Source organism: Xiphophorus hellerii, chromosome 16 (assembly GCF_003331165.1).
Source record: "Xiphophorus hellerii strain 12219 chromosome 16, Xiphophorus_hellerii-4.1, whole genome shotgun sequence".
Taxonomy (NCBI): domain Eukaryota; kingdom Metazoa; phylum Chordata; class Actinopteri; order Cyprinodontiformes; family Poeciliidae; genus Xiphophorus; species Xiphophorus hellerii.
Genome location: NC_045687.1, coordinates 10,525,857 through 10,550,412, shown reverse-complemented (window position 1 = coordinate 10,550,412; position 24,556 = coordinate 10,525,857). Strand labels below are relative to the sequence as shown.

Sequence of the window (24,556 nt, the reverse complement as noted above, 5' to 3'; positions counted from 1 at the left end):
TGTGGGCTTGTTTGTCTTCCAAAAATCAAAAAATTTTTAGATTTTAGAAATTTATTTTAACTTAGAACAAATGTTGGCTGCATTTTAAAACAACTAACTAAATGATACAAACTGAAATACGTACAGTTAGCAGAAAAATTATTTCTGCTAAATAATTTTTTTTATTATTTATATAAAAATATTGCTACATTTACTAAGTTGTTGAGTTCACTTTACTGGAATTTTCAAGCATCAGCTGGTCCCAGGTTAAAATCAAACCATTTTATCATTACAGAGAAAAGATCAATAATTAAACAGAAAATAAGCTTTTTTAAAAATAAATAAATAAATAAATAATAATAATAAAACAAACAGACTTCATCACCAACAATTGAAATATTCCTAAACTCTTTGCCATACCATATGATTTCCACCACATGATACAAAACAGGAAAATGTATTAAATAATTAAACAAAGATTTTTATTTGACACGTCAATAAATGTGGATGAGCTCACTGTTGGTTTCTGACCCTGAGGATATTTTCCAGCCAATATCAAATCTGATACCCAACAGAGGCAGGCTAAAACAGACAAGAGCAAAGGACACAGATACATTTTTACTGCGCACAAGATACATAGTGATCATGTTTTATGTAAACCACCTTTAGAGAACGAATCAGAGTCAAATGGATAAAAGAAAGAAAGGTAAGACTTTACATTTAATACTGTAGAAATGCAGATGAAACTAGATGTTTAGTTTTAGTATTAGGAAAGAGATTGAACTAAGCAACATGTTTCTATTTATTCCTTTTGAACTGTTTAAATTTACAGCTAAAACTTCAATTCAGAGCATTATTTGAAGCTAAATTAAATCTCAGACTCCAATCTTGACAGGATCTCCGAAGGAACTGAGGCTTTTGGTGGTCGGTAGCAGCGGACCCTCTCAGTTCCAACTAACCAATGCTATACTTGGAAAGGAGGCTTTTTCAAAGGATGTTATCAGTATTTCTGCAAGTGTGAAGAACAAGGGAGAGCTGTCTGGTCGACCAGTAGCAGTGGTCAACGGACCAAATATGTATGACAAGGATATAACTCATGCAAAGAGGAAAATGGAGCTCAGGAGGTCTAAGTGTTTAGTTATACCTGGTCCCCATGCCTTTCTTGTTGCATTTGACATTGAGAAAATCTCCCCAAATGACATGAAAACTCCTTGGCTGCTAAAAAGACGCTTTGGAGCAAACTGCCTGAAACACTGCATGGTTCTCTTTGCCTATGAAGGAAATTTGGATGGAGCTTCTCTGGAAAACAGGGTGAAGAAGACTGAATGGTATCTGAGAGAACTGATTGAGAAGTATGGCGGGCGCTTTCATGTTTTCAAGAAGAACTGGAGAGATCGAAGCCAGGACAAGGAGTTTCTGCGAAAGATTGAGTTGATGGTGGCTTCGTTGGGAGGGGGACACTTCTCCAGCAGAACTTTCCAAACGGCAGAGGACAGCGTGAGGAAGGAGGAGAAAAGGCTCCGGAAACAGAAGGCAGAGGAGATAAAGCGAACATGGAATGAGATGGAGCAGCAGTATACGTCAGAGGAGTTGTGTTTTCAGAAGGATGCCTACATCGCCAATGTACGTGCAGAGATTCAGGCTAAGGCAGAGCTTGATAACGGTTGGCTCAGAACATCCCTGGCCAGAGGGCTGGGGACTGGTTTAGTTGTGGGGGCCGTGATTGGTGCACTTTTTGGATCTATTGAGGGCGTGGGAGGAATAGTTCTTTATGGTGTTATAGGTGGGGTGGTTGGTGGATCTGCAGGCGGAACTGCTCATGTGGCAATCAAGCATATGGAGAACAGAGTTGCCCCACCAGCTAGACTCAATTTTAATTCTATCTTCATTAACCGTTTCTTTGCAGTTCCTCGTACATGACAGGATGATTACTTAATTTTTCTGTGTAGAAAGAAATGTTTGGCTTTTGCTTATTTGTGCCGAAGTTGAAACACATGGAGTCATTTCTCATTCATCATATTTTGTTTTGATTGAGGCTTTCTTTTGATGCCTCAGTGTGTTTAAGCATTTTTTTTTTTTACCTATTTTGAAAGTCTTTGAAAGGTATTTCTTAGAACATTGATTGCTTTTCACTTAGTTTTCACAGGTTTGACAGGCAACTATGGGCCCATATAATATCCCACTTCATGCCCACCATGGAGGATATGTGATGCTGTGGGCTTGTCTGTCTTCCAAAATGACTTATAACCTTGTGTGCATGGCATTATGAATTCTTTAAAATACATTTTATTTCAGTGTCCTCCAGCATAAATTAAACAAACCATAATGATCCAAACATAGAGATATCTGGACCTACTGTATCTGAACACAGGGATATGTCCTAGAAATCTGAACAATCTACTAAGACTATGTAAAGAGGAATGAAAATGGTGATTTTGCTGAACAATTATTTTTCAATTTTAATATGTCTGTAATAAGAACAAAGACATGTATTCAAATAAAGTGTTGAATTTTTTCATTTTTCTCGAATTAAGTTTATCCGATTGCAATAAATGTTATATTTGTTTTAAGGCTTTTCATGCAAAAAGATGTATTTGTTTTATTTAGATACTTCAAGGATCTGTTGGTGGTGTCTAAATTTAAAATATTGTGGTGAATAAAAATTATTCACTCAACTCTGATTGAACAGTATATTGTTTGTTGTTGACACGTGAACACTCAGTATGTTGAACCACCTTCACTCCCTTGTTGTGCAATGAGTTAAGGAACGACTCAGTACCATAAGAGGTGGAGTTAAAGCTTGCTCATGTTTGCCATTCCCTACAAAGACCTGCCCATTCTCCTTGATAACACTCACAGCTGAGCACACCTGTTCAGAACAAAAAGGTTCAGTATTCTTCTGTTCTTACCTCAATTTAATAGTTTCTCTGTGGAAAAGTTTGCTTTGTGGAAAAGAGTGGAAGGTAAGACTGCATTTATGTCAAGCATTTTTAAGATTGCTTTCTTTTATCTAAAAAATTGACTTTATGATCCTTTATGTAAGTTCTTTGAGCTTTTTATGAGCCTCTTATATAACAAGGGTTTACTTTGTTATCACAGCGTAATAAAACAGGGAGAGACTACTCAAAGGAAATCAAAACCGAATTGTAGAAGTTTCAGTTTTACAGGGAGACTAATATCTTTGGTAGTTACCTGTTTGACTACATACTTTTCTGCTTCGGTTCTCAGCTAATCTATCTGAACCAAGATCGCAGAAAACGCGAATACCATTGGGAGTGACAATGAGCACCAAGGAAGAGAAGACAGTCAAAGGGGTATGTTTCAGCTCAACATGTAAAACCTAAAATTATATTCTTCATTTAGGCTCTCAGTGCCTCTGAGCTTACGGGGATATCTTGCTTACTCATCTTGAAATACTGCAAAGTATGTTCCCATTTCTGACTAATTACTTCTGATTTAGCATTGTACCAAAAGAAAAAAAAAACTTTAGGATAATTAAATACCTTCAGAAACAAGAACTATGGGTTCATAGTGTAACCAATTTACAGTTGTGAAAATATATTATATTTGTTAAGATACTGTACCTTATTTCTTGTCAAACATGTAATCATTCTTTGCAGATGACAGATTCTTCCATCTGCCTCCTCCCCGAGAAGCACTTTTTGTGCCTCCTCTGCAGAGACATCTTCACCAACCCAGTGACCATTCCCTGTGGACACAGCTTCTGCTTGACTTGTCTCAGCCAGTTCTGGACTCAACGCCAATCCAAATACTGCCCTGACTGTAGAAGATTGTTTACCAAAACGCCTGACCTCAGTGTCAACCATATTTTGGCAGATATTTCCGAAAATTATAGAACAGCACGACCTCAGAAACCACCGGAAGAAGAGAAGGTACTTTTTTTTGCTTATATTACACATTGATTAGTCCAAAACGTCAAGTGTACAGACATGTGAAAAAGTACTTGCCTCAACACAATTCTCTTGTGTTTCTGCTTTGTTTGTGACACTTATTTTCTGATAACTTTATTCAGCACAGAAAAAAAGCTATACCAACACCTACCTGGGTATATATTAAAAAAGTAATTACTCCTTAAATTTAATATTTGATTCTTCCATTCTTGGCACATCTATTTCAATAAGCATATTCAATAAGCAGCAGTCAGTGTTTTTCATGGTGTGGATGAATTTTGGCCCAAGCTTCTTTGCAGAATTGCTTTAATTTAGCAACATTCCAGGGTTGACCTGTTGATGTTGTAAGGACAATTGTTCTCCTGAACAATGAAGTCCGCTGAAGCTTACGACTATGAATTGATGGGCTGACCTTTTCTGTTAGGATTATAAAGAGCTTATTTATGGTTCTAGCAATTTTGGAAAGTCCTCCAAGTCCAGAATCAGCAAAGCAGCCCCAGGTCATCATACTACCAACACTACATTGGTAATAATACGATGCTTCTTTTTCTGAAATGCTGTGTTAGTTCCCTGCCAGAACTAACAGAATAACCACCTTTACAGAAATTTTACTTTTGCCTTGTTAGTACAGAATGTTTTTCCATGTATGAACACTTACATCAGCTGAGGCAGGTGAAGGTTGCAGGATTGTAGGCGGTCAAAAATACTGGAAAATTATTTCATGTTCTGTCTTTGGACCTCTTGGATGAGTATTTGATGAGCTTTTGGAGTAATTTTGATTCCCACTTATGGACTCAGGAGTTGAAAAGGTTTATAAATGACTTTTAACACTTTCCAGACTGGTAAATGTCAGAGACTTTATTTTTCATGTTTTTGAATTTTAGTTTAGTTTAGGGTACCAGAGTGTTTTGAGATGATTTAGCCTAATTTATGTTGTTAGATGGGTTCCATTTCTGTAATTCATTGATTTTACAGGTCTGGTAGTGATCAGATGTTGTTGTAACTTATGGAAAATGTGGTTAATCAGTTAATTCATGATTTTACAAAGTGGGCAATTATGTGTTTTTACATAGAACAAGGTTGGTTTGAATGCCCCTTAATAAATACAACCATGATTTGAAAACTAAATTTTGTATTTTCTCAGGTTAACTTTGCTTGATAATAAGAAGGATTTTAAAAATACACTGTATTGCTGAGGTTATTGTTCTATGTCCACAGGCTATAGATGTTAAGCAAATGATCAAGGACAGGCTGCAGAAAATAGAGAGGCTAAAATGTTCTCTGGATGTCCAAAAGGTAAGTTGAAACTTTGGCATAAAAAACACAAATTCAATACCTCAGTTGTTCAATAATTTAATGAGTCCTCCGTGTTTTTGTTTTTTTTAATCAGAGTTCTTACCTGCGTGAGGTGCGCGAGAGTCAAAAGGTCTTCTCGGCCCTGGTGTGTGCTATGGAGGAGACTCATAAAGCTGTTGTCTCTGCGATTGAAGAGAAACAAAAGGAGCAAGAGCAAAGAGTGCAAACACTGATAAAAGACATCAAGGAAGAGATTGGGCAACTGAGGAACCACATGAATCAACCCGATCCTCAGGCTTTTGATCAAAATGACGACATGAAGCAAGTCCCCTTAGTAAGAATTACCATGTGAAACAGAAAATATAATGATGTTGAGGTGCTATTGTCATCCCCTGCTGAGCATTGTTCTTTTTTTTCTTTGTAGCCCACTAACATGAGGGACTGGTCCAAGGTCAGCATTGAAACAGATCCTTGTATTGGAGTCACAAGAAGAGCAATGTCAGACATCTTGGAAAAAATTAAATTAGAAGTCAACAGGCTTTCCAAAGCTGGTGAGTAATTTTGACTGTGGATTTGTATATTATGTTACTGCTATGCAGTAAACTAGGTGGCAATAACATTTTTTTTTTCTGTCTTCAGAACTAAGAAGACTTGAGAAGTATACAGGTAAGGTCTTGTTGATGATGTAACACAAGTGGAAAGTATTTTATCTTTGTATCTCAGATGGTCTGGCCATGACGTTTCAATTATTCTTTGCTTTTCCGCTGTCTTCCTTCTCAGTGGAGGTGAACCTAAGCGGAAAGACGGCCCACCCTTTCCTTTCCGTCTCAGATGATCGGAAACGAGTGAGGCACACCGACAAGCTTCAGGAGGTTCCAGATCATCCCACACGCTTTGACCGTGTGGCCAATGTACTGGGCAAGGAAGGCTTCAGTAGTGGGAGGTGCTACTGGGAGGTGGAGGTTGGTGACAAGATTGAGTGGAACCTGGGCGTTGCCAGGCAGTCCATAAACAGGAAAGGCAAGTTCACTGTTTGCCCAGCCAATGGCTTCTGGACTTTGAGCCTGAAGAGTGTAGGCCAGTATGTTGCCAACACCTCTCCGGTCACTTTTGTGGCTCTTGAGCAGCGGCCTAGAACTGTGGCAGTGCTCCTGGATTACGCCGAAGGCCGTGTGTCCTTCTACTGCGCCGAATCAGGAATGCACATTTACACCTTCACGGATAGGTTTAAAGACCGGCTTCACCCAATTTTCAGTCCTGGACGTCTGCATGGTGGCAAGAACGCAGCCCCACTGATCATCACTTCAAGCTTCTGCAGCATTTGAGCATCTGTGTTTGACGTTCCCTCTTAGTATTTATCTGATTCTGTCTAATTTATTAAATGAGATGTATATTGTACAATCTTCAATAAACCGCATATTATTCTGTGAAAATAACTGATTCGTTACACTTGAGAACTACAGTAAATCCCATGAAACAAATAACAAAGAAAGGTAAAATGTTAAAGTAAAGAAGATGCCCTCGAATAAGAGGAGATAAAGGGATGGATGTGTAGGGCTGCAGAGTTGGGACAGAGGGGGCACAGCCAAACAGCAGGGCATTGTGTTCATACACCAGGCACTGGGAGACACACAATGACACATTCGTGCACACACACACAAGCTCGTGCTTCTGCCCACCGCCACACAGACTCAAGCTGGCATCTCTTGAGGGCAGCCCCATCTCCAGCCCAGTCCGGTCCTGTCCAGGGTGTTGGAAGCTGATCGTACCTCTCTGCTGCAGTTCACCCGACCTCTGACAGAGAGCCTCACAGCCCTGATGCCTTTCTGCTGACATTGCTGAACTCTCAGGGCAACTCCAGGCATCGTCTGCTGGAAGGAGCAATAAACAAACACACCTGTGGATCATCTCAAGGAGGAGAAGTGAGGAGGTAAAAACCTTGACTTATGTCCAGCAAATAAATGCATGCATAAAGGCAGTGTGTTTTATGTAATAGTTCTGATAAAAAAGGAACGGATAACAGATAAAGATAACCCACGTTTACAACTTTTATAACTTAAAAGGCCCGTTTTATGTAACACACTGATATCAGTGAATCTTGTAGGTTCACAGAGGTAAAAAACCAAACAAAAAAAAAACAGTAATCTGGGCCTTCCAGGAAGTTTTAAGCCTCCCAAGGAACTTATGTTATAAACAGTTTAGGCAAATCTAATATGCTTTTTTTTTTTTTTAAGAATGTATAAAACCCTTTTTTTTAAAAATAAGTGTCTGCAGTAAGTCCCTTTGATGTTTGCTTTTATTATATGATGGTGTCAAATGAGAGAGCGGTAATAAACGGATGAAACCGGTTCTGTTAGCCCACTCCACGAGTGTCTCATGAAAGCTGCTTGTGTTCACTTGAGTCCCTTCATGTTTTTCTGAGATTATCCACTCACCCAGCCAGGCGTAGCTTAACACCCACATCTGTGTGTCAAAGAGGGCTATTCTTTGCAGCGCTCCCTGGAATCCACTCAACATGGGCCTCTCTGTGTCCAAATATTTATGATAAATATATTCACTAAACTTCCATAACATAATTACCCTATAATGTTGTAAAAATGTCATTTGAATTGTAATAATATCCCTCTGTATGTTCTAAAACTTCTACTGGTTTAACTTTTGTTTCCTGAATTTCAGGAATTTCTTGTGGAACCCAAGCTGATCTCATCAACATTGACACAGAGGAAGGAATAAGACCCAAACATTTCACAGCAACACAAACTGTTTTCTTTCTTGTGGGACATTGATTTGACTCTGGACCTCAAGCTTACATAAAACCAAGACAAATCCATTTGATTCAAGCAACACCTTCCATTATGGCAACCACGGGCATGCAGTTGATGGGCCTGATCTTGTCCATTGTAGGCTGGGTAGGTGGTGCAGTGGTCTGTGCCATCCCCCTTTGGAGGGTCACTGCTTTCATAGGCAACAACATAGTGACGGCTCAAATCATCTGGGAAGGCCTGTGGATGAATTGCATAGTGCAGAGCACAGGTCAGATCCAGTGCAAGGTGTATGATAGCTTACTGGCTCTGCCCAGCGACATGCAGGCTGCCCGTGGCCTCACTGTATTCTCCATCCTGCTCTGTGGTGTCGCTCTGGCTCTGGGGGTCCTTGGAGTCAAGTGCACCAAATGCATAGGCGTCAACAGCCTCAAGGCCCGCATCGCTCGCATTTCTGGTGCCATGTTTGCCATCGCAGGGTTCCTTTACCTCGTTCCTGTCTGCTGGACGGCCCATTCCATCATCAGGGATTTCTACGACCCACATGTGGCGGCTCCACACAAGCGAGAACTCGGCCCTGCCCTCTACATCGGCTGGGTGGCGTCAGCTTTGCTTCTGATTGGTGGTTCTCTGCTCTATGGGGGGTCCAGTCCCCCTGGAATCCCGGGTTCTCCCACCTTCAGCAGCGGAGAAAGCAGTCCCCGCAGAGCTCCCGCAACACAGGTCAAAGGTTACGTCTGAAACGCCTCAAGAGCTTCAAATCCACCCCAAATTATGACATTATGACTCATTTTTGCTCCTTTTGAGTTCGTTCCTTTTCATAATTATACATATAATGTTTCTCCAGTTTACTTTTTTCTTTAAAAAAAAGCTACATGAATCTTTTTAGAGAAAATGTAATTTTTTTATGATTTCATACCCAATTTTTTTTGAATAACATTTTTTTCTGTCTGTCTGTCCAATACAATAAAAGTTGTATCCTCTAATGAGGAAAATTGTGTGTGCACATTTTTACAGATATAAAATCTCTTTTGAAAACCTTTGAACTGTATGTGTTTACCAAAGATGCATTACATCAGAACTGCATTAACTGGAATTTTTTCAAAGGAAAACCATGTTTGACTGGAATACATAAACATCTCTTCTGCTGAATGAAGAAGAAACAATAGAACAATAGGGAGTGTTGTACATATACTTGAGGAGCCATATTGTTGAGAAGAGTGTGTGTGTGTTCTTGTGTTGTCCTATCTACCATCTCCTCTTTCCTGTCCCAGCTGCACTGTGCCAGGAACATAAAGAAATAATTTACATGATTTACAGTGTAAAAACCCCCAAAACAACATCAACAGATTACGGTGAGGGATCATACTTAAATCAACCAAACTCTGCTAATGCTTTTTAATAGAACAGTTTAAATAAAGTAGCCCTATTTAAAATATAATAGATATTTCCACTAACTTATTAATCAATGATAAATATCACTAAGCTACATTGAGAATTATTTAGTTATGTAGGTGTACTTATTTTTCAGTAATATGTGATTAAATGAGTACCAGGGAGCATTTCTTTGTACTGGATCTTTCTCCCGAGTCATCACACGCAGTGCATACAAAGCAAATAAATAGCTTTTTTTTCTTTTTCAGGATTTCTCAGACTTTTTATTTTTATCTTCTGCTGTGATGTCATCACCCCCATCAGATTGTCTCCTTTCTCTTCGTAAGCCGAGCAACACAATGCCACATTATAGAACCATTATCCCAACAACGTAACAACAGTGGCCAGTGTTCTGAGTGCCAGGTGGTGACTCATACATGACCTAAGTACGCCTGCACCAGTGATTGTGGAGTAAGGCTGTGAATACTGTAAGTCTGCGTTATTTGAAAGTCCAACTGTAAAGCGGCGGAGTGGAACAAGTGCATAGCTTATATATTAAACACTTGGTCCAGTTTTAAAATCACTTTAAGGTTTGATGACAATTTACAATGAGAAGATATACAGCAATTATTCAGCAATAAAGTTTAAACAATGTCACTTCAGTAAGGTACAGTCTTTAGGACATGACGACTCTTTACTGATCCCAATCTGAGTAGCTGTAGATCTGTTTCACCACCATGTCTTGAATCTGTATTTATACCTCTAGAGCTCCCTTTTCTAGATTTGCAGCCCCAAAATTTGGTGTATTTTATTTGGATGTTATGTGATAGATCAACACAAACTAGTGGATTAAGTGATTCCAGATTAAAGCCAGATTAAACCTTTACTTCTCATCTAATCTTGCCTCAACTACTGTTTTATCAAGGCCTCAAAGGCCGGTGTCCTGCAACTTTTAGATGTGTCTGTGCTTCAACACACCTGAGTCAAATAATGAGATCATTAGAAGGACTCTTGAGAACTCGATTGCTTAGTGAGGAGGTTCAGTTATTTGCATCAGGTGTGTTGAACCAGGGACCAAGACACCTGACCTGGAGACCTGGATTTGAAGACTCCTCCTCTAGATCTGTGAGGTCTTCTATTAGCTATCCTGAGGTCCAAATTAAAGCACAGAGTAGTAAGGGCCTTTGTTCTTAAATTGTGGAACAGACTGTATCTTCACCTCAATTCCTCCCCAACATTAGACATTTTTGAAAACCATTTGACAACTCAATTTTATTACTTAGCTTTTAATCATAATGAGATGTGTCCATTCTAATTGTGTAATAGTTCTTACTAAAGTTTCTCATTTTATCCGTATTGAAGCTGTTGCTTTAAATCTACTATATAAATGAAAATCCAAGAAGTATGAATATTTTAGCTAGAAACTGTAGTAATCTGTGCATTACACAAAAATCTGGTCAGCACAAATTGAGGAACCATTCAAAAAAGAAACCAGTTACAATAGTTATAGCAAAATTTGAAACAGTCTTAATCATTTAAACTGCTGACTAAACAGCAATTTTTCTTTTATTGGGGAACTATTGCTGTTGAATAACAGTTTTGTATTTTGTTTTAACGTGAAATAATAAAATGTTGATCACCCATTCCACTACAAATGTACTGCTCTTGTGATGTCATCGTTTCGTCGCTAGGGGGAGACGCCCAATGGCTGTCGCCGTGAGAAGCAGGAAGAGTTGTGACTAAAACACAGCTGTACGCGGTGGCTAACACATAAGCTAACGGGCTAACCGCAGCGGTGGGTGAAAATATCAGGATCCGCTGGTCAAACGAAGCGCCTCGTCGGTCACTTTTAGAAACGGAATTGACAATGGGTAAAGGTGGAGGCACTTTTGAGAGGCTTCTAGGTGAGTTCACACCATATTCCTTTAATAGTTGTCAGCTTTTATTCAACCATGAGTCTGAAAGTGCGATGTTTTACAGCATATTGTTTTGACAGGGCTGTGGCTCTAAGGCCAGCTAGCTTCTTTTAGCTTGCTATTGTTCGGAGGCCCTGACAGACTCGCTTAATTTATTAAAACAACTGGATAAGTTTGGAGATGCAGTTTATGCTGTCTATTCAAACGCGATGTTCTCAAGTCGCGGAAACTGAGGTTAAGATAAATCCGCAGTTTCCGCGGATGTGTTTATGTCTATTTAACGGAAGTATATAAGCTAACAGTAAAATCATTGCTGACACCTACTATGCAGTTCTTTACATGTCAAAATAGACGGGAAAAAAATCTAATTGTAAGGTTGTCATTTATGTAACTGGTTAAAGTGTATTCTTTTTAGAGATTACAACAGGTCCATTAAGTAGCTGCTAGCGTGATATAATTGGAAACCAATGTGTAAACAGTATTTATAGACTCTCTTCTCAATGTAGTAGGTTAGTGACGGTAACATGGTAAGAGTCTAATTCTACATCCATTCATTTGATATGATCAAAAAGTCATAAATTAAAAATGATTTTCTTGGATTAAGTCAGTTGGAGAAATTAAAATGATACAGGTACAAATTTATATTTTTTAGTGACGAGAAAACTCCAAGTTCCTTTGGGGTGAAATACCCATCACCCCAAAGGAAATAAACAAATTCTATTTTTTCATCATGTTATTGTGGTTCATCGACGTCGACCTGCTGCTTTTCTTTTGCCATACCTATCCCCAAATTCAAAACACAGCAAGTAACAAAACCGTACTAGTCGAATGTGGGGGCTGGTAGCACTGCTAAACTTAAAAGGATAATGGCAAAGGGATTAAAGATGGTATTTTTTAATAGCAGTATATCAACATGTTGGCAGCAAAATACATTGGAAATATATTATCATTCCAATACCAGTCAGTGCAACATCAATATCACAAATAACTTAAATAATATATTTGTTGGCTTTTATATTCTAATTGTCAGGTATTTGTAATCTGCATTTCAGTCATCTATTTAGCTATTAAGGTGGAGCCTTGAGCCTACAGAGAGTTGGAAGCACAATATTGTTGAGTGAGAAACAGAGGAGCGTCTACAATATGTATTTACCATTGAAATCACCATCAAAATACGTAATAATATATCAGTATTGAGATTTTTCTTATATTGTGTTGCCCTAGTTGAAAATATACAGAAAGATTGTGTAAAATTTAACGCATAACGATATTGGTGTGAAAGCCACAGAATTCAACTCGGAGCCAATCAAGACAACACAAACCTACAGTTTCATTCTACAAGGCCTCATTTCTTTTAATTCATATGAAAATAGGGATTATTTGGAATGCCACATGGATTTGGTCTGGAAATTGTCCCTGATTAGTTTATTTTGTAGCCTGTTAGTTATCTCTAATACTGCAGACATCCTGAGCAACTTGGTGATTAGTAACTGTAATTTTGAAGACCAACTGATGAACATCCCGTCTTAATAAAATGTTTTGAATATAATGCTGGGGGGGGGGACCATTTCTTTTTCAAGAAACAATTTCTCAGTTTAATTATTTTGCTGTTTTAGTATTTCAGTGAATTCTGTGGATAAATAATCACAATTTAATTCAGTTATACATTATTTTCTGCATAATCCTCATTATTTTAATTAATTATGGCTTAGATTCTCATTTAGTTTCTTGTTAAGTATGAGATATTATGATCCTTGGTCAAAAATGACTATGTAATCTGCTGCAGGTAGATGATATTTAAAGTCACATAACCACATTTCCTGTTGACAGAGTATAGATCATAAGTGGGTATGAAATATGGTCCCTGCAAAAGGTCCTGTTGTGAACAGCTTTTTTTGTCCATCAAAAGTCAATAAACTGAATCATGTATAAAAGCATCTCTAAAATGGTGAAGAATATTTAACTAAATTGTTTACAAATAAAAGAAATTCCAAGGTTATGTTAATCTTTCTTCAACCATTCTGGTTGAACAAAGTATGTCGCCTGAAGCACAAAGTCTGTAGTTGTCACCGCGATCATAAAGATACCCAGGCTAACTTCTACTGTACTAGAGGTCTCTCACACTTGCAAATGAAGTTTCAAAAGTCTTGCAATGAAGAAAGTCCTGAATTAATTTGGCAGCCAAAAGTAAAGGTGTTGAAGTTTGAATTCTAAAGGAAAGTTAGAGGACATCTGTCAGCTGAATATTTTAAATAATGTGGGTCAAAAAGCAACAATAAAGAAGCAACAATTATAATTATGTACAGGAATGTAATCTGAAACCAATCCAGCTGTGGGTCAGTGTTAAAAAGAAAACTGTCCATTTGAGGAAAGAAAACAACTTTCTGTTTGCCACAGAAACAGGCTAAAATTTCCTCCAGATTAATCTGACCACCAGGTATTTTTAAATCTCACCAATCGGGATCACACAAGGTTTTAAAATGCAAAGGTTTCTTAGTGACAGATGGATAAAAGTTGGTATTATCTGAATGATAAATGGCAAAGTATGCTGTTGAAATTGTTAAACTGTGTTTTCCAAATCTTTTGGATCATTGAATAGTGAATAATTTTTGCTGCTTGCAGATAAAGCAACCAGTCAGCTGCTTCTGGAGACTGACTGGGAGTCTATTCTTCAGATCTGTGATCTCATTCGGCAAGGAGACACACAGTGAGTCTTTTAGTCTGATATCCTTAACTATCATATCTTTAGTATATTTGACTTTTAAATGTAACAGTAAACGTTTTGTCTCCCTGAAGAGCTAAATATGCTATTGCTGCCATTAAGAAGAAACTGAATGACAAAAATCCCCATGTGGCGCTCTATGGACTTGAGGTAAGAAGCTACAAGGGGGAAAATTAGAAATTTGATCATGAGGGGAACTTTATAAAGTTTTTAAAATCCCCATTTTATTCATTTTAATCAACCATAAAAAGCACACTTCATGTTTTACTTTTTTGTGTTGTTGTACAGGAGTTTGAATATGGATTTGTAAAGATGGCATTTCTACTAGAATTGTGTAATTTTTCATTTGTTTGTAGTTTTTGCAACTATTTTAAACATAGTGACAGAAAGCCTTCAGATGTTTGTCAGCTGCTATACTCCAAAGCTATGAAAAACAAAACAGAATAGAAAATTTTGGGGAATTGAAATAATAAACATGAGAATGAGAGGCTATTTGGTATATACCATTATGTTGCACTGATCACATTGTGGGGTTAACAGTGTGAAGGATTACATTTAGGAAAATGGCCGTCTCTCTTCAGGTTCTGGAGTCGGTGGTGAAGAACTGCGGTCAGACGATCCACGATGAGGTCGCAAGTAAACAAACCATGGAAGAACTGAAGGATCTATTTAAGGTGGTCTTCTTCTGAATTTTAAAACAATTTAAATCTCTTCTGTCCTGTTTCAATTGTCTTAAAATGTTCACTCAACTTTAACCTCTTATTTAACTTAACCTAATTATGCACTTTGACATATAGAATGACAGCATTCTATTTTGAAGAGTTTATTGCTTTTTTATAGACATTTTTCTGGAGTCGAGCTCAGTGTCACTATATAATTCTCATATAGAATAGAAAGGAATGTACTTTATTGATCCCCAAGGGAAAATTATTATTCATTAGTAGCTGGAAGTAATATATATTTGACCTTTTGACTAAAAATACTTCTGTGCAACTTTACATTACCTCTCCACTCTCCATGTTTAAATAACAATTAAAACATTTTTGAGAAATTGGGAAAGAGCAGTTTTGGTTTCTCAGGAAGTTGTGTCCCTTTCTCACCCTTTTATCTGACTCAATCAGTGCAAATTGCTCTCCTGCTGCTGCACGTGTTGCAGCATGAGCCAGCAATATCTGATTGGTTCACACTGCATCATGTGACTCTAGATTTTTAAGCACATTCTTCTTACGACTTCCTGCTGAGGTAATTGTCTTGTGACATGAGTGTTTTCACATCACAAAACCAGCAGGGGAATTTCTCCCTTATTTCTTATGGCCTCACTAAATACTGTTGAATTCATTTGGCTTGTTATGACAACAAATGTTTTTATTTAAACATTTAAATAAAAACCTTTAAACCTTTAAAAGAAAAAGGTTCACTTCAAATGTGTTAAGGCTCCTTGTTGACTGTGATTTATTCTATTGCCATCAGAAACAGACAGAACCAAATGTCAGAAACAAGATTCTTTACTTGATCCAAGCCTGGGCTCATGCTTTCCGAAACGAACCCAAATACAAGGTGGTTCAAGACACCTACCAGATCTTAAAAGTGGAAGGTAAGTGTTCAGAAGCTGTATTTATAACTATATAAATACTTGTATGACTTATCTCTCCTGAAATGAAACTCTTCTTGAATTGCATACGTTTTGTATTCTTAACTGCTTTTTCTTATATATAGGTCATGTATTTCCTGAGTTTAAGGAGAGTGATGCCATGTTTGCAGCTGAGAGAGTGAGATTTTTTTATACTGTTTTAATGACTAATTTAGTGCTTTTTTTTAAAAATGATAAAAAACAGACTCTTGATGGATTGAAATAAAGAAATATGTATGTTTCACCTTATCTAATACCTCATATTCACCTTCTGCAGGCCCCTGACTGGGTTGACGCTGAGGAGTGTCACAGGTGCAGAGTTCAGTTTGGAGTAATGACCAGAAAGGTGGGCTGGGCTTCCTCCTAACTGGGCCACATGAAGATTTTATGGTTTTTCTTTCTTACATCAAAGCGGTTTGTCTGGTTGACTGCTTAAAGCTGCAGCTCAGGATTTACTTGGACTTCTGCTCCTTTCCAGCACCATTGTCGAGCCTGTGGGCAGATTTTCTGTGGGAAATGTTCATCTAAGTACTCCACCATTCCAAAGTTTGGCATCGAGAAGGAAGTGCGTGTTTGTGAGCCCTGCTTTGAGCAGCTAAACAAGTGAGTTTCCCTGACCAAAGTGCACGAGTGTCTTTGAATATGAAACTAAAGTCTGGCAGAGATATTACGAATATGTAGAAAACTTTTTGTCCCCACCCCAGATACAAAAAGCCCATTAATCTCTAAAATAAGATATGAAAATGTAGGCAAATATTACTTGCAGCTTCAGAATATGATGACAGCAGTGTTTCCAGCAGTAAACAACCAGCCATGTTTCTGAGCTTCTGGTAATATTTTGTAGTTGTGTGAATGTCACTGACTTTTTGTTGTTGTTGTTGTTTTATGAAAAAAAAAAAAATTCCTTTTTTTTAAAATCCATTTTGAGGCTTTTCCTCAGATTTTTGTGTCAGTAACTCCAACAACACCACATGTAAATGTTGACAATGTACTGTTTCTGAATTCAGTAATGCACAGATAATAATGTTTTGAAGTGAACTGTAACCTGTAGATGTCTTTTAACTAATAATTTAATAATTATGTAAATATGTCCTGCTAGTGCTCATTGTTGCTTGTTTTGTGTCTGGAGAGTCACAGGTGTTTGCATCAGCATGCTCTTCTCTAATTCACAAGGTTGTTTGTCCTCCCTGAACCCCCTTTCCTCACCAGCCACCCCTCCCTCTCTCCTCCACTTAGGAAAGCCGAAGGTAAAGCCCCTTCCTCCTCCTCCTCAAGCTCGACTGACCTGCCTCCAGAGTATCTGACCAGCCCACTGTCCCAACAGTCTCAGGTATTTACTTACTTTAGTCTGTGGAATATGTACAAGAGCTTCAAAGTAAATAGATAATATATTATAGTAGCATAATCTTAAACTGATGAGTTCAGAAAAATCCATCCTCTAATTTGAGTAGATTTGTTCAATGGAGAAAGAAACACATCTTAATAAATATTTATTAACAAAATGACTGGCGGTACAATTATTGCTTATTTCATCTAAAATCAACTGGATAATTTTAAGTGGACCTGTTTGAGTTGCGTGTGAAATTGTCATTTAGGTTTTAAGTTCATACTTAAATTTAGTAAAGAAACATACAGAGAAGCATCTTTTAACATCTTTGGCCCAAAGTTTTCTTGGGATAAATTTGTAAAACGTTTTCAAATGTATATTTTGTCTTTGTTATAAAATTGTATGTACTTCTAACAATGTAGCTATTTATTAGGAATATTAGTCATTAATCACTCATGGGTCATACTTGGTATTTTTTAGGGGTTCTGTAAACACTTTTTGAATCCATTTTTATTCTGTCTTTATATTTTGAAGTCAATCAACAATTTCAAGAACTTGTAATTAATAATCCTGGGATTTGCGTTTCCGTTTTTTTCTAAATATAACACAACTCAAAGGCCCACTGCTTTTAGTCGTGTGGCCAGGCCAGGATTCAAATTCATCTTGCTGCTAAACACAACAATTAGAATGGTGAAGGAGGTAAATAACAGTCTTCAAAATTTACATTGCAGTTTTCTCAATAGCAACCAGACATGTAATCGGGTTGTTTTGCAGGCCATACCAGCAACAAGGGGTTAGTGCACAATTGATCAGAAGAAAAGCTTTTTTCTGGCCTACCATCAGAAAACTAAATGTGTGGGGTTTCCAAATAGGAACTACACATTTTAGTGAGAAGACTTGGCTTTTGGCCACCTAAACTCAGGGCACCTGATGCTCACTGGTGGTCCTGGGGTGCAGTGGACCTGTTTCTGCTCCAGAGGATATTGGGAACTCTGCTAGAGCGCTTTGTCTCACGAATCATAAGAGTTCGACTGCAAATCTGGGGGCCAATATAAGAAAACTGAATAAAACTAAAACAAGTTGGCAAATTTTTATTTTTATTTTTTACAAAACAGTAGTACCAATAATTGTGCCACCAGTAACTTCTACTAAATAAATATTTAGTTAAAAAAAAGCAAACAAAAGACTAAATACATGATTTAGTCTAAATCTAAGTACATGATTTGAATCATGTACTTGATTTAAATCTAAGTACATGATTTGAATGTACTTAGATTCAAATCTATGTACATTCTTGATTTAAATCAAGAACATGATTTGAATTAAATTTCAAGTACATGTACATGAAATCAAGTACATGTACTTGATTTCAAGGTTGAATTTTTCAAAATTGTGAGGATATGATCCTACAGCAAAAGATGAATTTGTTAAGTTTTTTTTACATACTTTTATTTGCCTTGTAGACTAATTGTGTGACTATATCTGTTTCTTCATCCTGGAGTATTGAGTCTCTTATCTTTGGATGTTTTTCTTGCCTCTGTTTCTGACCAGATGCCTCCAAAGAGAGATGAAGCAGCTCTGCAGGAGGAGGAGGAGCTGCAGCTGGCTATTGCTCTTTCCCAAAGCGAGGCAGAAGAGAAGGAGAGAATGGTGGGTTAGAGTTGCACAGCTGAGTGACTAGATGATTTAATGCCAGTTTGTCAGATGGGGGGGGAAAAAAAAAAAACTAACTCATTTGGTCACTTGCAGAGACATAAGAACTCATACTCGATGTATCCCAAAGCTGATCCTACCCCAGTGACCTCCTCAGCACCTCCAGTCAGCACTCTTTACACTTCTCCAGTGGTAATAATAAACATTAGTGTCATATTCATAAAAAATATGACTACACATCACGTACATTATAAATACGTTTCCTTATGGATCACTTTTAAACATTTGTGTGTTGCAGAACTCCTCTGCTCCGTCTGCCGAAGAAGTAGACCCTGAGGTACGTTCAGCACAATGTCTTGAATTTGAATTAATTTATTGATATTATCCCTGAAGCAGTTGCCACTTTTGGCAACACTTTATTTGACTGGTTGTGAATCCAACATAAATTTGTTATAAAAGTATTACTGATTAAACTTTAGGTTTAATAACATAAAGCTATGTAATTTTTAAAGTTTAGTCAGTAATACTTTTATAACAATTTATGTCAGATCATGATTTCTTGGTTAATGTCAAGTTGTCATAAAAAAGACATTTTGAATAATGTCAACTTTGTATTAAAAGTGTCATGATTTACTGAATGACGCTTTATGACAATAGTCATAAATATTCATGAAGACTTACTCATGTTCATGACAGGTGTTATGTCATGTTCATGATGGTGTCAAGACAGTCTTATTCACAACCCATCAAATTAAGTGTTACCCCACTTTTAATTTTTAATTGTCTTTTAATTGTAGTTGGCGCGCTACCTGAATAGAACGTACTGGGAAAAGAAGCAGGAAGACGCTCGGAAGAGTCCCACCCCCTCAGCTCCTGCTCCCGTGTCACTGGCTGAGCCCCTTCCACCAATCAGCCAGCCTGTTGAGAGTCACGTCCCTGTCCAGCCCGTCAGCATAGTCGAGGTATGTCCAAATTTTACACGGACGCCCAAACTGACCTGGGTCTGTTGAACAATGAGCTCCCCGCTCATGTCTTCTCTGTTGCCGCTTCCTCAGCAACCATACCAGAACGGCGAGTCGGAGGAGAACCACGAGCAGTTTCTCAAGGCTCTGCAGAACGCTGTTACTACGTTCCTCAACCGCATGAAGAGCAACCACATGCGTGGACGCAGCATTACCAACGACAGCGCTGTGCTGTCCCTCTTCCAGTCCATCAACAACATGCATCCTCAGCTGCTGGACATCCTGAACCAGCTGGACGAAAAGCGATGTGAGTTTCCGCTTTGTGAATGTCTTTCTGTCTTATGTCCAGTCCCTGAACTGTGGTGTCCTGAATGTTGTCAGTGTACTATGAGGGGCTGCAGGACAAGTTAGCGCAGGTGCGCGACGCCCGGGCCGCCCTCAACGCGCTCCGTGACGAACACAGGGAGAAGCTGCGCAGAGCTGCAGAGGAGGCAGAGAGGCAAAGGCAGATCCAGCTGGCACAGAAGTTGGAGATCATGAGGCAGAAAAAGCAGGTATTGTTTTTTTCCACTAATAACAGATGTGTTGTTGTAATATTCATTACCATTCTAACATGTTTACTTGACCTTCAGGAGTACCTGGAGATGCAGAGGCAGCTGGCCATTCAGCGCCTCCAGGAGCAGGAGAAGGAGAGGCAGATGCGTTTGGAGCAGCAGAAACACACGATCCAGATGAGAGCCCAGATGCCTGCTTTCTCTCTGCCTTATGCCCAGGTACTCATTGCTTCAGTCCAATAAAAGAACACTTCTCCTTCTGACAAACAAATCCAACCTTTTTTCATAAAATATTTCTTATTCTGTTACGCAGATGCAGTCTTTGCCTCCTAATGTCGCTGGAGGGGTGGTATACCAGCCTGGTGGTCCACCCAGCTACCCTGGCACCTTCAGCCCCGCTGGTTCTGTGGAGGGCTCGCCTATGCACAATATGTACATGAATCAGCCGGGGCAGGTTGCACCGGGACAGTACCAGGCCATGCCCCCTGCTCCCACAGGTCTCTAGTTTCACCAGAAAATCTGTTATGTTTACGGTTTGTTCCCAGTTAATTCATAAAAACATGATTCTTTGAAATTACGCCACAGTAAATTGTCTACTGACACCAGCTGCACAGAACAGCTCGACCTCTGAACCCAGCAGTGTGATAAATATGTCAACACTGCTTTTATTCTGCTCGTCCACCATCAGTAGTTGAAACACAGAGTACCAGTCTTTACCATGGTTATTAAAATGTGTTTAATTGTGCTGTGATAAAGATCTACTTCATATTCCTTATGGAAAGGAGTTCTGTCTATAGTGAGATCAATTTGTGTTTCAACTTTAGATGTTTTTGAAACTCGTCATCTAATAATCCAAGAGGAATGTGGAGCATGCCTTTATAAGTAAACTTTATTCTGAAAGGTCTTCTTAATCACTTTTTCATTACCGATTTATTTCCATTCCTGTTGTGGAGATTATGTTGAAAATATTATAACCTATGACATTCTGAAGCATCTATTTTATTGTAAAAGCCCAAAGTGTAATATTCCAACATGTGTAGTACTGAGTCTCTTATTTTGAAGAGTTTTTATAAACTTCATTTGGGAAGCTTAAATCTTTTATTCACTGCCAGTTGAAGTCGATAAAAAGTTGCTCTCCAATGTTCAAATTTATTAATAAGTTTGCTTATTGGCTTGTTGCGCAAGAAAGAATTGTGTTTGTTACATCTGGCAACATCTGCAAACTGTGGCTCATTAGTACCAGCTGAGGGTGAGGATCATTACGATCCGGTAAGATGTGATGAAGATAATGATTTTAGAAACGGTTGTCTATGTTTTTGTTATCTATTACCACCATGTTGGAAGGGCTGTATATTTACATACTGTTGGAAAACTTGCTTTTTATTTTTTCTAATAATTGTTGAGCTTGATGATCTTCCCTCATCATGAACCATAAGTGCTGTTATGCATATATTTCTTGATGAAAATGATGGTGTTTTAAGGTCAATAATCATACCCACCGAAGTTGTAACATTTTAATGTGTGTGACTATTTTTTTTTTTTTTGCCAGATCCCAACATGGTAAGTGCATATATGTACCAGCCTGCAGGCACCAACGGACAGCCTCCTCCAGGCCAGGCCCCGCCCACAACCAGCCCACCCTACTCCAACTATCAGCCCACGCCCACTCAGGCCTACCAGGTACAAATGCCTCGATCCGAATGTTTGATCATTTAGAACTAAAACCGGCCCGTTTAAAGTGATGACACCTTACTGTTCTATGTTGTGTGCAGAATGTGGTCTCCCAAGCCCAAAGCATCCCCCCCATGTCGCAGGCGGCTCCCACCAACGGGATGGGCTACATGAGTTACCAACCATATAACATGCAGAACATGATCTCAGCGTTGCCAGGGCAGGACCCCAACATGGCCCCACAACAGCCCTACATGCCGGGACAGCAACCCATGTACCAGCAGGTCGGTTAAATATTGGTGTATTCTTTACTAAATGTTCATTAACTACAGTTCACTTTTAAATATACTATTTTTGTCTTCTTTTTTATTTTATTTTTATTACGTAGCCAACACATACAGTCCTAGTTCTGCTAAAGTGCTTTAAGTAGTCAGTATTGCTGAGAAAGTGGTTTTATATTAATGGAGTCCATCATGATGGTGTCATGTGGGTGTTAATGTTGTGGATAAAGGACTCGGCATTGGAGAGCCACAGTTTAGAGTGAGAGCTGTGACAGTACCCAGGCTGTTGAACGGTTAAACCAGGAAGTTCCAGTCGTTGGGATGGAAACTTCCTCGTGTGAGAGGATTACATTAAACATGGAGAAAAAGATCAGAAAGAGCAGCCTACTAAGACGCCATCTCCTGGTAGAGAGGGGTCAGAGCAGTGCCAAGAGTTATACCGTGCTTTGCAAAAGTATTCATATTTTGTGTCATAGTTTTTTGGGATGGAGATGCATTTTATTTGAAGCTGTGCCTAATAGAGAAATTAAAAGAAAAGGATATGTTATATAAGTAAAACTCTGAAATGAGTTTGTTTAAACTGCGTCACTGATTTGTAAAAACACCTTTTGCTGAAGTTTTAGCAGCATCTATTTGGTGGTGGTGTCTTCCAGCTTTGCACATTTAGAAACATGCTTTTTGCCATTCTTCTTTTCATAGTAGAAAGTGTCTGACTTTTTTTATTTATTTATTTTTTTGTCTGTTGTTCTTTTCATGGATTTGATTCCACTGGATTTTATTTGAGGTCATCGGAGCAAAGAGCTTTGGATACAGTTGCTAATCACTCACTCGGATTTTTACCAATAAATAATGTTAAAAACCAATTACGATATTAATCCACTTCACACTTATGAACAATTTTATGAAAGGTACTGAATTTATGATGGGATGCCTGTAACTAATCCAAAACTGGTTTGTCAAAATGTTTTCTTCAGGTCACTTATGCACTTTTTAGGTAGAGTAATTCCTCTGTAGGACTCTAAGGACATTTTAACGTTAACTATGTGGTTCCTGCAGACTGGCATAATAACAAAGCTCACTCCTGCGACTTCTATTCAAAAACTCCAAGTTATTTTAAGATGTCTTCTCTCTAATCTTTCTGTTTCTTTACGTTTGTGTTTATGTCTTGTTAGGTTGCTCCCCCTGGTGGCCCACCGCAGCAGCAACAGCAACCCCAGGCACAACAGCAGGTCCCTCATGCGGTTCCTGGCAGTGCAGAGGCACAGCTCATCTCCTTCGACTGAAAGCTCCCACACTGCAGAGTTTCACACACTACACCTTCTCTCTTCCTTTAACACCCCTTTCCTGGACTCAGATTTTTCCCTTTGGAAATATAAACTAAATTCCCACCTTCCACCTTGCTGTGATGTTGTGGCAAAGTGAAATGTTGTGATGATGTTGCAGAACTGCTGCTCTCCTTGCCTCTTCCCCCCATGAAGTGAGGGGAATATGGGGGTAAAGCTGCTACGGAGAGCCCCAAAACCCACAACCCCCATCTTCTGTCATCTTTCGGCTGATGTGTATGTAGTATTTCTTTATTAAACGAATAACTGAAGCGCAAAAATAATAATCAGTCGTGTTCAAGATAACATGAATAAGAAAATATGATACTATTTAGAAAAAAAATAAGACGAGCCTCTTTTGTTTAATATTTTTCTAAAATAAATCATTAGCACGTTGAATTACGATTTTCTGGAATGGAAGTCGAATATTACAACTCGTTTTGTCAGCAACCGAGGAAACATCTGTCTGTGGTGATAAAGAAGCTGTGGATCAAGTGAGGGCTGTTTGAGTTTTGAAAGCTGGCCATCATCTGGTTTTCCAGGTGTCCCTCATGGACACAAATTTGGTTCCTTCTATTTTGGGATTTATTTGTTTTGCGCAGTTTGGACTGTGGAGTGTCTGAATATAGTTTCTAAAATCTATATTTAAATGCATTAAAGGGATGCTATAGAAATGTTGTCTAACCCTCGTTGAATAGCTCAATAACTGCATTTTACTGTTGGCTACCAACAAATACTAAAATCAGCCTGGAAACCTTAACCACGACATGCAACTTTTTTTTAATAAAATGTCAGTTGTTGCCAAGTAAAACATCACATGGCTGAAATAAGTGTAGATTTAATTCATGGTCATTCTGGTGTAATAGATGAGCTGCAAAGAAAGTTCAGGTGGGCACTCTTTTTCAAGTGTACTTGTTTGTTGTTTTTTTTTTTTAGAAATATGGAAATGCTTATAGAATGAAAATGTGCTGCATGTATGTATCACACTTTCTGTATCTCTTCAATTTCCATGTGTGAACTTCTTTAATTCCATCGTTCTGATCTGACTTTAAAGTAATTTTAAAGATATATTTAATAAACTTCAGATTCTTACTGTCCACTTGCTTCAACTTTGTCTTATTTCCCACCTGGATTAAAAAATTCACAAGTTATATTTACATCATGTTCATCCAAATGAATGCAAATTAAAGAAATTT

General features: G+C 38.4%; 4 protein-coding genes across 5 annotated transcripts; all 4 read left to right on the top strand.

The window, feature by feature from the left end:
• The first annotated feature begins 239 nt into the window (after positions 1 to 239).
• Positions 240 to 2,549, top strand: LOC116735817 (GTPase IMAP family member 7). The gene has a single exon (XM_032587936.1). It carries the CDS (start codon positions 1,054 to 1,056, stop codon positions 1,897 to 1,899), a length of 846 nt encoding a protein of 281 aa, XP_032443827.1. The 5' UTR covers positions 240 to 1,053; the 3' UTR covers positions 1,900 to 2,549.
• A 228-nt stretch (positions 2,550 to 2,777) lies between these two features.
• On the top strand, positions 2,778 to 7,931 carry btr02 (bloodthirsty-related gene family, member 2). The gene is made up of 9 exons (XM_032587934.1): positions 2,778 to 2,942; positions 3,208 to 3,293; positions 3,600 to 3,872; positions 5,109 to 5,186; positions 5,281 to 5,520; positions 5,611 to 5,737; positions 5,826 to 5,852; positions 5,967 to 7,116; positions 7,863 to 7,931. Exons 2-8 carry the CDS (start codon positions 3,261 to 3,263, stop codon positions 6,509 to 6,511), a joined length of 1,323 nt encoding a protein of 440 aa, XP_032443825.1. The 5' UTR covers positions 2,778 to 2,942; positions 3,208 to 3,260; the 3' UTR covers positions 6,512 to 7,116; positions 7,863 to 7,931.
• Positions 7,932 to 8,008: 77 nt separating this feature from the next.
• Positions 8,009 to 8,990, top strand: cldnk (claudin k). The gene has a single exon (XM_032587937.1). The coding sequence runs from the start codon at positions 8,042 to 8,044 to the stop codon at positions 8,687 to 8,689; it is 648 nt and encodes a 215-aa protein (XP_032443828.1). The 5' UTR covers positions 8,009 to 8,041; the 3' UTR covers positions 8,690 to 8,990.
• Positions 8,991 to 11,082: 2,092 nt separating this feature from the next.
• On the top strand, positions 11,083 to 24,457 carry hgs (hepatocyte growth factor-regulated tyrosine kinase substrate). Of its 2 annotated transcripts, none has more exons than XM_032587697.1 (20): positions 11,083 to 11,226; positions 13,861 to 13,945; positions 14,035 to 14,110; positions 14,542 to 14,634; positions 15,431 to 15,554; positions 15,677 to 15,729; positions 15,868 to 15,936; positions 16,069 to 16,193; positions 16,800 to 16,920; positions 18,469 to 18,567; positions 18,667 to 18,762; positions 18,869 to 18,907; positions 19,368 to 19,532; positions 19,626 to 19,839; positions 19,914 to 20,086; positions 20,165 to 20,305; positions 20,400 to 20,583; positions 21,636 to 21,766; positions 21,859 to 22,041; positions 23,211 to 24,457. In XM_032587697.1, the coding sequence occupies exons 1-20, from the start codon at positions 11,190 to 11,192 to the stop codon at positions 23,319 to 23,321; spliced, it is 2,319 nt and encodes a 772-aa protein (XP_032443588.1). In that variant the 5' UTR covers positions 11,083 to 11,189; the 3' UTR covers positions 23,322 to 24,457. The 2 variants fall into 2 exon arrangements, with proteins under 2 accessions (XP_032443588.1, XP_032443589.1); XM_032587698.1 differs by having other exon boundaries at positions 11,190 to 11,226; positions 16,827 to 16,920.
• The last annotated feature ends 99 nt before the right edge of the window (positions 24,458 to 24,556 follow it).